Consider the following 15,822-nt stretch of genomic DNA (forward strand, 5'->3'; position numbering starts at 1 on the left):
GTCATAAATTCCTCGTGAAGTTACGTATTTACTTATAAACGTGTTCATTTTATCAAAAGCCAAAATTGCTCGTGAATTTTCGAAAAATCAATTCCAGTTCGCCTACGCAAACATATTAACGATGATTAATGTGCAGAAATATTTGATTAGCCATACTTTGGCGCCACAACAATAAAATAATTATTTAAATCTCATGTTACACTATAATAATTATCTCATGGCATATGAAAAGTACATTTACAATTATTATGATTAAGACGATCAAGCTTTTCACTTTATCCCAAGGGAGCAAGGAGTAAGCATAAACTTCTTACTACATAACGTATGAAATAATATTAAGGTGTTTTGTTATATAAAATGATTAACGTGAAGAAATGGTTATTTTCTCGATCTTAAGTAACTTGCTTATTTACCCTTGAGATGTGTCAGTTTGAGCAAAGGATTTTTCCGTAAATTAGTTTTTCAGTGTTCAATTAGTTGAAAGCAATTGGTTAAGAAAAATAATGCAAATTATATATATTTCCTATGATCATAAACAATTTTCCGTTTTTTCAAAAAACATTTTTCTTTGTCATGAAATTTTTCCACCAAGCAAACGTGCCTTCAATGCTCAAAGCAAGCCCAAAATATCCTAAATCTCACGGTCCAATGAAATCCGATTGAAATCATCCCCTTCTAAATATCTGCTTTCCAAGTCCAGCTATATTAAATTTATTGAAATTTATTTACAAAATCGAATTTCACTAAATAATTCGACAAACTGTTATTGAATGTTTAAATAAGCGAGCCACCTTAAACACCAAATAATAATCTTCCACGTCACTCCGAAAATCAATTTTACAAATTAATCTAATAAGCATAATCTACCATTTATTTCCCAAATTACGGCGAGCAAAAAACAGCACCGCCCCCGTCTCGTAGCGATGCCCTCGCGTATAACGGGAAAAGCATCCGACGCGGCAGGGCAGTTACTACACGCGTTCGGCGCCACATGAGCTCGCCGCGTTTCGACCTCCCATTGGCCCGCGCTACGTGAAGGAGGTTAGAAGAGTCAAAGTCAACAGTTGACCTGCCCCAGGTCCAGTTAGGGTCCGACACGTGGTCTCCTTAAGGGAGTCCCGCCACCATTGGAGCATTTATTATCCCAGCCAATCCGACCGTGCACAACCTCAGACCCATACGATCGCGGGCCGTACGCTCCTCATAGTGGCGGGTGGGGCCACCACCACTCACGAGAATCATCGCCCGAGCTGAACTCAAGAGCTCGTGCTTCTCCTTATGTCTAAGTGTTTGGTTGATTCCCTTTTTCCCTGCCAATAGGGAAAAAAAAAAAATTTTCTACTCGTTTTATATACTATTCTTCGTATGCTATTTTTATTTTTTATTGGACGCTTGAAGTACACCTTTTTGTGTATGAGTTCGTCCTTTCATCAAATAGAAATAAAAATGTTAATGTGAACTGATTTATCAGTGCCACGTCAGTTCTAATCAAACAAGAATGATGTTTATATGTACTTTTCTTTCGAAAATAAGAGAAGACGAAAAATAAAAAACAAAAAAGCTAATATTGAAAACGAAAGGAAAGGAAAGGGATGCCTCCTAAAGTTAAGAGAAAAGTCGGCTTACCTCCGTCATTTTAACTGACGAGGGTTGTCAATACTAGCTCAAAGCAAGGTATCCTGACCGTCCCCTGAGTCGCCAGCAAGATCGCAATGATAGGTCATCGACTCTTGCCATTGTTGTCGACCAAGGCTGTTGAGCCCCATCAATCATGTCCCTCTGTCGGTCTATCTACCATAATCAACACAAGAAAATATAATGAACTCGTGTAATAACATTAAGTGCGATACATATTTGTTTATCACATGATATTAGAATAAATGTGATACATAAAATGATGTGCATCCTCAAGTTATTGATATTTATAAAATTAATCTTTCCTTTGGCTGGCAATGTGTTTTATATAACTTCATCTAATGAGTGCAACATTCATGCGTAATACATGTTCTTTTACAAGGTTTTAAGGTTGACCCAATGCGATGTGTGCAAGTGCTCCAAGCATGGCCTTAAATTCTTACTCCTCTTGCTTAACTTAAAAGGCTCACCTTTTCTCTATCCTCCTCTCTCTATCTCTTGAAATTTATATAGATCAATATCATCATTCTCATCAATCATTTGGTCACTTGTTCACGTAATAAAGTCTACATATTAATAATTATGATAATGTTAGTCTATGTATATTCATTTTTATGTCATATTTTTCTTCACTGTCGTTGTCACCACCCCATCATTAACGAAAAGGGCACCCTCTTGTTGCTGGTAAGGGTTGCGACTATTGATTGAGACCCAACGACCCTCCACGGCCATTGTCCCACCATTGGTGGCCTTTTTCATCAAAGATGAGGCAGCGGCAACCTAGGCCTTTGCCACCTTTTTTATATTTATTGGTTTTCTCAAAATCAGCTTATTTTTAATCTAAAATTTAATTCTAATTACGGTTTAAAAAAATTTAAATCAAAATAATGTCACAACGCCACCTAGGAAAAATATGAAAAAGAAAAAATAACGCCAGTAATTTCCGTATGTCGAGTCAGAAGTAATTAACAGAAATACTTGGTTGCACCAATTAATTAACTTCAGAACTCAATTGCACTTTTTGAAATTTTCGAAAAATAAAATCTAATCACATGTTAATGATGAGCTATAAGATTTCATGGGGTACTCTTGCCTCTCACTTTTTTTCCTGCTGTCGTTCACGCGCACTCGCCGCCTCCCCTACATACGTACGCCAACGGGACCTCTGAAAACCAGAGTCTCAAGAATCAAGAACCAACAAATAAATGGAGCTTGTGGTCCTCACCCCCACACCGAAACACGAACGCCCAGTCCCTCTCTCTCCCCTCCTCTCTTTTCACCTTTTCCCCTCGCTTATAATTCCACTCCACCACCACCACCACCACCATCGCCATCGCCATCTCCCCCTTTCTCTCTCTCTCCCTCTCCCTCTCTCTCATCAACATCCCCCCAAACAAGCTCGTCGGAAGCGCTCCACGGAGCCCCTCTTTCCGCGAGGGCGGCCATGGAGAAGGGAAAGCACAGGGCGTTCCTCGAGGAGAAGTTGAAGGCCGAGCCCGCGGCCGAGTGCGAGGACGGCCCCGGCGGCGGCGACGGCGAGGACGACGACGACTCCAAGAGGAAGAAGGTGCCGCCGTCGAGCGGGAGCAGGCGCGGGAGCGGTAAAAGCAAAATTCCGGTTCTCGGCACGTGCTGTATGCAATGCGTTCTTCGCGCCTGCTCGTCGTCTTCGCTCGCCAGCTTAGAATTTAATGAGCTTTATATCTTGGACGGGAGTGGATTTAATGAATTTTCTTCCTTTTCGTTTTTGTGTGCTGCGGACGCTCCGGTGTTAGGTGCCGCGTCGAGGAATTGCCAGGCGGAGAAGTGCACGGCCGATCTCACGGAGGCGAGGCAGTACCACCGGAGGCACAAGGTGTGCGAGCAGCACGCCAAGGCTCCGGCGGTGGTCGTTGGCGGCCTTTACCAGCGGTTCTGTCAGCAATGTAGCAGGTCTGGTCCGATCTTATTTGCGATCCTGTCTGTATCGTGCTATTGCATCATGTCGTGTCGTGTCGTGTCGTGTCGTGTAATGTTCTTGTGCGATCTTGAGCGGTAGTGAACTCTGAACTCAAACATGAGCTCCTGATCAGTAGAAACCACATGTTTTTCTTGCATCAATTCATGTCTACAAACTCAGGGTTCTAAGTTCATTTCGAAGATTTGTAATTTGGAGGATAAAGTCTCAGACCACATGGTAGTAATAGAATATCTAGAATTCGAATGTTTTCGTCGATTTTGCTACCGAGAGCACAGTGAAAGCAAGCGAACCGCTTGGAAATTGGGCGAGGAGTTCCTTACATTGCGGTCGAATTTCACCAAATCTGCTAGCACGCTTGATCTTTCAGCTCTTCTATGAGAATTATTGGATAATTTCTGTCCGGGTCTTTTTCTAAGCTGTGTGGAGACTCCGATTCTCGCTCTGCTGAATTTTGAATCGCGCCATTCCGGTCAAGTCCGACTGACTTCAATCTACTTTAGAAACTTGGTGGATCGGATTTTCATGATAGTAATCTACACCGAATGGACAGTTATGTGTCTTGACTCCGAGCTTGCAGTACATATGCTCGTCTTGGAAGCTAAATTCTGTCTATGATCTTAGTTCCGATCGATGTGCGTGTCTTCATAGTTTTAATCCTCGGTACGCTGTGAGTGCGTTTTATGTTCATAAGCACACAATAACTAAGGAAATGTCTTGTCTTGAATTTATATAAGCTTCGATCGTGATCGATGTTGTTATCTTCGCCCATCTTTTTCTTCCAACTCGGAGCTTGATGTGCAGGTTCCATGAGCTGTTGGAATTCGATGAAAACAAGAGGAGCTGCCGCAGGCGATTGGCGGGACACAACGAGCGGAGAAGAAAGAACCCGGCCGAGCCTCACATCGAGGGCTCGAGTGGAAAAGCTGGCGGCAGCACTCAAATGAAGGAGCTAGTCTGTGGACAAGTCGATAATCGGGGCCGGATCCAAGAGAATGCCACCTACAAACATTTCCAGATCAGATAAGCCCGTCGGACCGGTTTGATGCTCTCTCTCTTCTGTCATTCTAGTCAGTGATAATCTATATTATTCATAAGCTCTCTCGACACGAAAGAATGACTTTCCTCGACTTCAAATTCGAGGTTCCTAATCCTTCTAAATGAGGGAAGTTTAGGCGGATCGGCGTGCTCCGCTAGTTGCCATCGTGTGTTGTAGGCTAATGTTATCTCCCTGTTAGATCAAATAATTTAAGCTTGAGATTCTTGGTGGGTGAGGCGTTTTGTCTCTTATCTAATAACGGCACCCTCCTTTGCTCGACTCTGATGATCTGTCACGAGCGGACGGATCTGGAATCCGCTTGCGACGCCTGCGTTCGGAATGGTTGGCATTTCGGATTGATAATTTCCAGGGATCTCATGGAGTTGGGACCTAGGGAAGGTGGTATCTGGTTTCTTTTTCCTGGTCTTGAACTCGTTATCGGTATTGTTTATGTTGTTCTTGGCCAATCGGACATGCGCATCGCTCTGTACGATTGCCTGCAAGATGGGGGGGAAGGGGAGGGGAGTAGGTGGTGTCTTTATCTCACGAGCTTGGGGCGAGGATCATGGCCTTGGTAAGTGAACTTTTTAGCTTTTGCACGCGAGCATGCGTGGTTTCCAGAAAAGGGATAATTCCAATTTGGAAAATAATTTCTCATGAATGCTTGTTTTGACGATAAAAAAAATATTTTTGGACAATTCACTTTTAATTTTTTTTGGTCTAGGATTCAAACAATCATCTTTGACCTTTTAAAATAAAAAAACAACATTGAGTATCTTTTAGAAATTTTAAAATAAAAAGGAGTGGAAAAGTATGGTTCTATTGAAATCTCGAGGGAGTGAAGAATAGATCTTCGAAATCAGAGGATGTAAAATGCAAATGCGGTTGATGCTGATGCGATGATGGCTTGGCTAATAATGTTGCTGCTGCATCCACAGGCATTTCCTTGTCAATGTCTCTTCCTTTTCCCTCTGTTTCCAATTCATTTTATTTCTACATTCAAGGATGAAAAAAGGAAATCATCAAAAGCCTCATTATTAATTAAAATCTTTAACAAATTTTCATCCTCACCCTCTTCAGCTCCAAAATCACTTTCCTCTCTATCCTCCTTGGAAGAGTGTATATATCACTCTTCAAATCTCTATCAACTGCGAGCGAATCATGGATCATGCACTAACAATGCAATTTCAATCAGTCCCACTAGACGGCAAAAGATGACAGGAGTATAGGCATCACAAGCGAAAGTCACTAACATGGCTTGGCTCCCCCCTGGCATCAGGGCGGGGCCGAGAAACAAATCCTCCATTGCTACAGTAAGCTACTGCTAAGGATACAAGACTGAATCACGACAAGACGCGGTAGAATTGCACCCGGACATGTCTTCTATTAAACAGCAGCATGTCTCATTTCGGTTTCCGCTCCAAGGATCCGACGCCCATCATTTGCAAAACCTTCCAAACCTTTGACCCGGTCGGCCTCGCCCATCAAGGTTTAGCTGGAGTCGCGGAGAACATTGACTCGGCCCAAATCTTTTCACGCCTGACTGCGATGGGCCTAGGGGATCCTGCATTAGTGCCAAGTACGACCGAGCTTCGAGTTGATAATACATGAGAACAGTCAAACGCTCTTTTTAGGAGTCGGCACCATCGGACCTCGGTATCAACCGTCCAAGCGTGTGGGTCACACTCCTTTCTTTCTCCCCCCTTTGAACCGGTCTTATCCCTCGAGTTTCTTTCTTTTCTTTTCTTTTCTTTTTTTAATCTGTTGGGAGGGGAACATATCGGCTATCCTCGTACTCAAACTCAGGATCCGTTTGTGTGAAGAACTATTCCCGGGAAATTGTTTTCCGACTTTCTGAGATGACGAAAAACTAATCGTTCTATGAAAAATGTTTTCGTGAACTGAAAAAAATGAGTTTAGATCGGGGAAAACAAATTTTTCCTCTAACAAGAGGAAAAATTAATTATTCTCCTAGAAAATGATTCTCATGGGAAATATTTTCATTTATTATGAAATTTTTAGTGAGTATGCTTGTTTGAGTAAAAGGATTTTTCACGAATTAGTTTTCTGGACTTTGATATATTTGGTCAGCTGAAAATGACTAGTCGATGGAAAAGCATCTATGGCTAATGACAATATGTATGCACAAAATTACTAAAATGAGTTCCTAATTTGGAAAGGAGAAAATATTTTCTCAAAAAAATATTTTTCTAAAAATATTTTCCTTTGTCAAAATGTATCTTTAACATAAAAAAGAAAACAAAAGAAGAACAGCATAGAGCTCGACCTGTAATTTTATCATTTACTAAAACCATGAGAATCGAATCCTTGCAAGTTTATATATGAAGGAAGCAGGACTTCCATTTTTCTTTCTTTATAAAAATAACCTTAATTATGCATTGGCTGCATATTTATATGTGAGGATAAAAGTGTAACTTGCCAAATATTTATAAAAGAGAAAATTAAACATCTACACGACTATTGTTTTTTTACACTATTTATCCACTCTTTTCCTCGTTTTGATTAAGAAAAATCTAAACTTAATAAATTTCGATCGTTTCATGAAAAATGAATGATTTAGAAAATATTTTTTGAGAACGAGTGTTTGTACTACTTAAAATTATTAGTCGAAATAAAATATTTTGATTATCAATAAATTTATATTTAAATATTTCGTAAACTGTGAAAATAATTTTTGTTCATTTTAAGAAATGACTTCCAAATCATTTGTCTTTTGGGAAATAAAATGCGCCCTAGATATAAATCGAAAAAACTTTAATAATTGTTGAAGATATATATAGTGGGTATGAATCGCAACGAATATAGGCAAACCATAAGGACCGTAGGTAAATAGGCTTGAATTTTATTAGATTTCCATAAAGGTTGAATTTACGAGCAAAGAAACATTGTGGATTCGTTTTGCCCTAATTAGCACAACACACACTTAAAATGTGCCGATGAAAATTACGATTGTTCGAATCTTCATCTACAATTCAATTGGCATAGATGTATTATTTGTAAAGAATTAAGACAAGAAAAAAAAAATTAAAAGACATTTCCTCCGAGCAATGCCAAAAAAAAAAAAAAATAGATGAGAAGGAAACGTAACGCAAATTCTTCCCAACACACGAGAAAAGGCGCAGCAGATTGGAATAAAGATGAGCAAAAGGCGTAAAAGAGAAAGAAATAAATCGAAAGGAAAAATAAAACAACAAAAAATAATAATTATGAGTAAAATGACGGAAATACCCATCCTGCTCGAGCGACAAAAGGCCGCCCCACCGAACCAACATGTGCTTCCCCTCTCTCTCTCTCCTCTTCTCCTCTCGTTTCTTGCCGTAGCCTCCGAACTCGCTCTCTCTCTCTAGCGAGCGATAAAAATAATCAGCTTCTTATAAATTCTCCCCGTTCGTCTCCTCCTCGGTTCTCCTTCCTTCCTTCTTCTTCTTCTGCTTCTTCTTCACCACTTCGCTACCTTCTCTCCCTCCCTCTCTCTCTCTCTCTCTCATTCGTCGCCTCGCGCATTACGAGCGCCAATGCCTGCGCAGAAGCGGTCCCTGCCGGAGAGCGCGAACGACGAGGACGCCTCGCCACCGAGCGGCCACCACAACCACCACCACCACCACCACCACAACCACCACCAGCACGCCAAGCAATCCCGCCGCGACGGGGACCCCGAGCAGGACGACCGGCCCGCCGGGGAGCCGCAGGACGGCGCCGCCGGGGGCGGAGGCGGGGGCGCAGGAGCTGACGAAGAAGAAGAAGGTCCGCCTTAGCTCCTCTTCTTCTCCTTCTTTCTTGTCGTTCTCTCTCTCTCTCTCGTTGACGAGCTCGCTGTTCGTGTACGTAATCTGTGCGTGCGGTGCGTGCGGGGGCATGCGAGCGCGAGCTCGCGATTGATGCGATCGGATTTGGCGCTCATTGGAAGTGATTCCTCTCGCTCTTTGTTTTTTCTCCAGATTCTCAAGGGAGCCCGTCGTCCAGCTCGGAGGAGAAACCTGAGTACTCACTCCTCTCCACCTCTCGATCTATCCCTATCGCTCCGGATTCTCTCTCCTTCGTTGCTCGTCGTTGCTTGTTAGTCGCGCGGCTCGCGCCCGTGCCGCTTTGCTTGATTTCGCTGTTTCCTTGGCTTCCTTCGTGAAATGATGTCGCGTCTCCCGCGACTCTGAAGTTGCTTGTGTTGATCTGTTGATGTGGCCGATTCGGGCGCGTCCTCTGGTGGTCAGGCTTCGCTTGATTCAATGCATGAGAATAACTATTGCATGTTGCAATTCGTTTTGCTTTGCTGCCAGTCCGACGCTGCATCTCGAGAGGATTTTCAGTTCGTTGAGATCGTGGTTTTGTCTTACACATGAATATCGCATTGCTATTTTTGTGCGTCTATTTCGATTTTAAGTTGGCGTCGCGTCCAAATTTTGGATGGGAAAATAATGACGTTGACTGGACTTCTTTTGTGCCGCGTATAGATGTATTACCATCTCATACAATATTTTCGTGGCAATTTTAGTTTTTCGAAACCAACCAGAACTTATTTCAATTGTGTGTTGTCGCTGTAGGCAAGCCTGGATGTTCTTCTCCAGTTTTTTGCTTTGATTTTTTTATCTTTCTGTCTCTGTAACATAATTATGTTATGTTCGGTGTTTAAATTATCAAGACAGGCTTTGCACTTCGATTATGGTCAAACTATTAGTTGGCTCAGGTGTATGTATGTGCAAGATTCATGTTAAGAGGCATTTACATAAGTTAAGGATGGTCAATCTACTGACTTAGGTGAGGAGAAGGCAATATGCCATTTGGACTTTGGTTTCTGCTTTGAGTTGCTATGAATAGTTGGACAAATAAGCAAAAGCGATCCTTGACTAGTGATGGAGCCCAGGTGTGATATTATTAAAAATTAAAGTGCCAAAGGATAAGAAAAATTTTACTACAACAGCTGATATAGGTAGTGTTTCTGGTATGGAGTCCTGCACTTTGTCCATCAGATTAACTAGTGCATTATTAATGTGGCAGAAATGATCATTTGAGTTGAGTGGAAGATGGACGGTGCAAGATATTAGGCATCAGTTTTAACATCCATGGCAGTTGCCTATCACTTGCTTTTGATAATATCCTTCTCTGTTGCCGACTTCTAAAACTCTGAACAGACCATGTCTCTCAGCTACTTTGCATGGTTATCATGTAGTTCTGTCTTTATAGATGGTATTTGACATCCTTATGGTGGTTACTTCCTCTTTAGGGCTCTTTGTCCAAATTTGGGCTGGTAAAGACCCCACAGAGATGAATTCTAGTATCTTTGTCCATTGAACGTATTCACCAATGCAAGCATCACATATGCTTCTGTTGTTCAATGCTGCAAATGAACGTTGGACCCCATTATCTATTTTGAAATGGACCCTGTCCAGCTGGTCCGCATTACTAGCTACTCGTAAACATTGGTGCAGCTGTGAATGAACGACATCTGACTTTGTATTTTTAAAAGAGTTCGAAAAAGTTTGAATCTGGACAGCCATAGTCTCAAAATCCAACTCCTGGGAACCTAAGGACCTTAAGGAGTGCATCAAATCCTTGCAAGTCCTAAGTATCTTGGAAAGATTTTCTTGGGGTGAATCTCTGTCTATAAGCTTCGTGAATCTGAAAAGCAGAGAGATTCTCACTTTGGTATCTGGAATATCACGAAAATTGTGGCAAATGTGAACCTTAAGAGTTCACAAATACATATATCTGTGCTGCATGTGTGGCAAAGTTTGTGTTTCTTTATCTTTGGTCAAGTTTATCAAAGTGGGATTACTGTATTCTATTCCCAACCTCATAATATTCTCAATGCGTCTGAAGACAAGTTCTTTGGGAAGGACATGGTAGGGCCTGCTTTGGGGTTTTTTTTTTTTGTGGGGGGGTGTGTTAGTGTATGAGGTTGCTTGCTTTATATGTCCATAAATAAAAGGCCTTGCATGATCTGTTCTGTTAGCTTTTGTATTTATCCTGTTTGGCACTGAAGACTACTCCTTTGGCTTATATAGTCCCTTTAGAGTATCAGCAATTTCCAAATTGAATGCTGACATCACTTATTTTCTTGTTTCCTGCAGATTTGTCTATGTAAAACTATCAGACATTCGTAAAGATGTACAATGCCCAATTTGTCTAGGTACTGTTTGCCTTGGCATCTTGCGTCTAAATACTTCTGAATAGTATGGCTTTATCTTTATAGGATGCATCCAGGCAAATATCCTTTACGAATCATTTGTAAAGATGGTGACGTGTGCCAACTTCTGCTGCATTATGTATGACTGTAATAATTTAATGTGTGTTCTGTAGAGTTTGGGGAAGAAAAAAAAGGATATGAGTTAATTAAACTTTGTTTTTGTGATATGTTGGAATTGAGGTTTAAAATCTATGTTCATAATTATGTCTTTTTGCACTGGGCAATCTTATTAACTTCAGAGGTTAGATGTGCCCATTTAATTTAAGTTCTTTGTGCAGGAAACCTACTACAAAATTAGAGTCTCTGACTCTCTGAACTAGATTGGTATAAGCAACTATTAATCTAATTGTCTTTTTTGTTGTGTACTGCCTGTACACTAGGATTTTTCTCTTTCATATTGGTGCTTATGGAGATAAAAAGAAAGGAGTTTTCCTTGGAAATGTTAGCATCAACACCTATGGTGTTTTTAATGTCTTAATCTGGGTAAAGAAGATGCCTTCAGTTCAAATTGTCCCCACAATGAGTTCTCTATCATAACCGATATTTTCCCTGGACAATGACTCCATATATTTAGACTTTGAACTTTTCACCAAATTAATTGTGCTGAAACGTGCTGTTGTATTGATTTTGTTCAGGGGAAAGCACTACTTCGTCTTCTCCAGTCTCTCTGGTTGTTTTGAAAAGAGAATAAGATACATTATCGGACAGATTTTCGACATCATGCAATGACTTCTAATCTTGAGCTTTAGTTATAAGATCATCATAGATTACTGTTGCAGACTTCTGTAAACCCGCCATGACTCCAACTGACAGTCAGAACTAGGATGGTGAACTTCTATTAGGTTCAAAAATATGACTGGCCATGATCTGGGAAAGATGGAAGTCTACTTTTCATACCTATTAAAGGTATCATTGGTAATTTCAGAGTACTTTTTGGGGAGGGTTTAACAACATAGTTACGTTTAGTTCTGGTCTTCTTGTTCAAAAAACCAGTTGATTTTTTGGATAATGTTATCCATCAGTAGTTTAGTTATCATGCTTCCCTTAAGTTGTGATTATCATAAGGATATTGAAATTCATCATCTCGAGATACTTATTTGATTTTATCATGCTCTTGCAACTCCTGAAAAGCTACTTATATTTCATATGAAGTTGATATGTAGCATTTTTTCTCTTGTCATCTGGTAATGACATCATACAAGAAAGGTTTGTCAAATCCGGTAATCTTTGCAGGCATCATCCGGAAAACGCGAACTGTTATGGAATGTCTGCACCGCTTTTGTAGGGAATGCATTGACAAATCGATGCGACTGGGGTATGAAACAAAGAAAAAGCTTCCCTTATTATGTCTTATGCAGCTCACAAATGCGGTAAGATGTTGTTCTGCTTGATACTTATTTGCAGGAACAATGAATGTCCTGCTTGCCGCACTCACTGTGCCAGCCGACGCTCACTGAGAGATGATCCCAACTTTGATGCTTTAATAGCAGCTTTATATCCGGATATCGACAAATACGAGGAAGAGGTATTAAATTGACAGGGCTATGAATTTTGTTGATCAGATGATAGTTCTAGGTTGTGCTTTCTCATTTTCTTGACTGGCTTTTTGCAATTTTGTTTCAGGAGTTGGCTTTTCATGAAGAGGAGAGAAATCGCAACAAGCAGGTCGTTGAACTTGTCATGCAGATTTGTCAGCCTGACTTATCAATTTTTGGCCCTAGTCTGCCTGTCTTGCTGGCTGTACCATTTCCCTCATATTTCAATATGAACATAAAACACCAGAGGAAATTGTCACAGTGCATGCATATTGGATTCGAAATATATACCGCTGTAATTTTTTCTTGCTTTTCATGTTTATGGGTAGTTATTGGTGGAATCTCTGATCCTCAATACTAGCCGCGATGAAAATTTTGTCGGTTCATGTATAGCGGCTACACTCCTAATTTTCTGAACTGACAGATTCAAGCATCCATTGCTCAAATTCTTCAACGGCAGTCTGAAGCACTTGTCAAAAGACGCTCGCTGGGTAAAGACGCAGGTATTGGAATGGGAAGACCACAGAGGAACCTAAGGCCTTCTACTAGGAGAAGACGGAATTCTCGAGGAACTGATCATCAAGGTTCTGAAGACAATGAAGATGAACATGATAGTAATGGCGGCAAAGATTCATCTTCCGCTGATGAACGTGGTACTGAAGTTAGGCAGAGACGTCGGAGAAAAAGGACAGGACCGCGTTCATCATTACCGTCTTCATCAGCTGATGTTGAATGCCTGGATAATGATTTGGAAGCAACCAGAGATACCAGAGGAATTTCTCCTGGGCCTGGATGGAACCCAGAAGTGCTTGCTTGGGGTAGGGGTGGTACAAGAAGTCACACAAGACATGGTGGCATAAATGGTAACAACAAGCACTCTAAGAACATGCGGTTATCCAAGCTGGTTGAGTACCTCAAGAGTTTAGGGGAAAATAATGAGGTAATCTATATGCAATCAAACTTTGTCAAAAGTCAATGATAAATACACAGCACAGAGGATTGTTGCCCATGTGATATGTAGTTTTTCTATCTGAAGTACACTCACAGAGTACATAAAAGAGAAACCATCCTAGGTCTTTAGATTCACAACTGGTGAAGTAGTCAAGTATGGTGAACATCTTTTCCCTTTCTATGTGTCATTACGGTCCTCCTCACTTTGGATTCTTTTTTGTACAGTTAGAGGTATATTTCATGCTTGTTTCTTTGGATAAAGAAGGTACTCCAACTCTGAAGCAGCCGTACCTCTGCAGCAGGCGGAGTCTGTCAATTAAACATCTATGTGATGTAAGATTTTCTCCTGGAATTGCAAATGCGATTCAATTATTATTTTTTCACACTTCCTGCAGTAGTGTATTATTTTGGGTATTCTTTCATCAAGATTGTTGTAATTATGTCTATGGCATCTGGAGATAGGTGTTTGTTTGACTTCTTAATTACGCAATGTTCAGATGGTGACTTAAAGTAAAAATTCAGCAAGCAATTACAGGCACCCAATTTGTCTTCAATATCCGCATTTGTGCTTAGTAAAAATGTCACAAGCTTAGTGAAGTTAAATTGTGCAATCATAGATGATATGATGCTTTTAAGCTCTCATTTTTCGTTTATTTTGAAATTCACCTATTCTCAGAATCATATTTTTGGGCCAGGAGAGCTCTAAAAAGAGTGCATAAATAGTGTTGACTTCAAGAACGCACTCTCAGTGGAATATTTCAATGGATAACTTAAGATTCAGTTTGTCTTCTTTTTCTTTTTCCTGGGTTGGGCTTGGAGGTGAATGAAAATCTGATATCCTTATGCAATCTATGCATTGTAGAATGTTGTAGTCTATTTTTTTGGGCCACTCGTCTCCTTTCTTTCTGAAAGATGAGTTTTTTACTCTGCAGTATGTTGCTCACAAAACACCTTTGCAAGCTGAAGAAGTTGAAATATTGGTGGTCAAAGGGAACCATAACATCAGCCGTCAAGGACCTAGCCTGAATCTTTTATCCTCAGCAAGTGAACGTGAAAATGTTCTCCCTGTTGTTGATCCACATAAGGCTGAGCTGCAAATTCTGGAAAAGGAAGCAACGCTTGCAGGGATAATTGCAGACAATGGATCCATCAATGACTATCTGGTAAGTTAATGCCACAATGGAGCTTCATGTTAATTTTTTATTTTAAATTTTCTGGCACCGTTTATCAGTAACCTCACGCTTCTGCTACTATATTCTCCTAGGATGTTTATGAATGGTCCTTTCAATGAGCAATTATGTCTTGTTGCAGATTCTAGGATACCGGCAGAGACAAAACTCCAATTCCTGACGAGTTCCATGGGCGTCTTTGGCAATATTTAAGTAAACTCTCACATACTCGTATATATACATATATAGGTAGAGAGGTGGACAGGTTTGCCAGTTGAACTCAGAGTACATGTTAGTTGATAAAGCACACCATGTAGTTCCCAAAAAGGCACTCATTATTGGTTACTTTTATGTTTTCCTTCCCTTGCTGATTTGACTGCAAATTGTTATTACCAGATGATATTAGAAGGTTGCCGTCCAGTGGACGCGGAGTATTTACATATTTGATGTCTATGGATTGAGTAGTTAAACAGGTATCAATCCACTCAAGAAGTCTTGCTCGAGATTTTTTCAGATTAGACGTCCGATCCTCGCATAATTTAGGACCTTCAGCTGCATAAATTTGGCCTTGCCTTGGAGGCGGAACAGGTGCAAAGGGGCCAGGCGGGCTGGGCGGGGCCTAGGGGGATCTTTCGGCCCTATGGGAAAAGACTGGGCGTGACTTTTCTCAGCCCGGTCTATAGCTTGACCTTAAGTAGAGTGGTCAACCCATCCGGGCCAGGGTCCCGTGCTTTAAGACTTCCACATAAAATCAAATAGCAGACAAGGGGCGTATTTCTTCATCTGGATGGAGTTACGAGGCCCGCCATTACTCTCATTCAGAGCTTTCCAAAGGCCGAAGGCCTTTGAGGCCATTTTCGGCCTCAAAAGTCCGCTCTTTGACGTGCTTGGAAAACAACACCAACCCCTCTCTCTCTTCCTCCTTTTCTCTTTCCCAGATCTCACCCTAACATCGCATTGTTTTCGGGCCGTTTGATGTGTGATCATAGAGGTCTTATGGTCCATACTTATGGTCGTTGGCTTCTCCCAAAAAAAAAAAAAAAAAAGGGGGCTTTATTTCCCATTTTTTATTTAAAATTTATTTTGGATAGGTCTTGGCCGGAGCATTTGAGGTCCAGTAGTTCGAATTGGCCAGAACTCAAAGTAGAAAGTAGGCCCAAAGACCGGTTCGATCCAGTTATAACTAGATCCAACCCCATATAATCCATTCTTTAATTCTCATTTGATAAGTTAATTTGTTATATGGACTAATTGTATTCACTAGATGGGTTATGATCATTCAAAATAATATAGGTGTTCAAGGCTTATTTTCATCCAACTCATGTCTATAATTC

General features: G+C 40.8%; 2 protein-coding genes across 2 annotated transcripts; both read left to right on the forward strand.

Moving 5' to 3' along the window:
• Positions 1–2,855: 2,855 nt before the first annotated feature.
• LOC104424934 (squamosa promoter-binding protein 1) lies at positions 2,856–4,887 on the forward strand. The gene is made up of 3 exons (XM_010037473.3): positions 2,856–3,236; positions 3,411–3,567; positions 4,397–4,887. Exons 1-3 carry the CDS (start codon positions 3,080–3,082, stop codon positions 4,617–4,619), a joined length of 537 nt encoding a protein of 178 aa, XP_010035775.1. The 5' UTR covers positions 2,856–3,079; the 3' UTR covers positions 4,620–4,887.
• Positions 4,888–7,937: 3,050 nt separating this feature from the next.
• Positions 7,938–14,930, forward strand: LOC104424935 (putative E3 ubiquitin-protein ligase RING1a). The gene is made up of 10 exons (XM_010037474.3): positions 7,938–8,396; positions 8,591–8,633; positions 10,718–10,776; positions 12,067–12,148; positions 12,238–12,358; positions 12,457–12,498; positions 12,793–13,308; positions 13,545–13,652; positions 14,252–14,482; positions 14,631–14,930. Exons 1-10 carry the CDS (start codon positions 8,168–8,170, stop codon positions 14,667–14,669), a joined length of 1,470 nt encoding a protein of 489 aa, XP_010035776.2. The 5' UTR covers positions 7,938–8,167; the 3' UTR covers positions 14,670–14,930.
• Positions 14,931–15,822: the final 892 nt, after the last annotated feature.

Source organism: Eucalyptus grandis, chromosome 11 (genome assembly GCF_016545825.1).
Source record: "Eucalyptus grandis isolate ANBG69807.140 chromosome 11, ASM1654582v1, whole genome shotgun sequence".
Classification (NCBI taxonomy): Eukaryota; Viridiplantae; Streptophyta; class Magnoliopsida; order Myrtales; family Myrtaceae; genus Eucalyptus; species Eucalyptus grandis.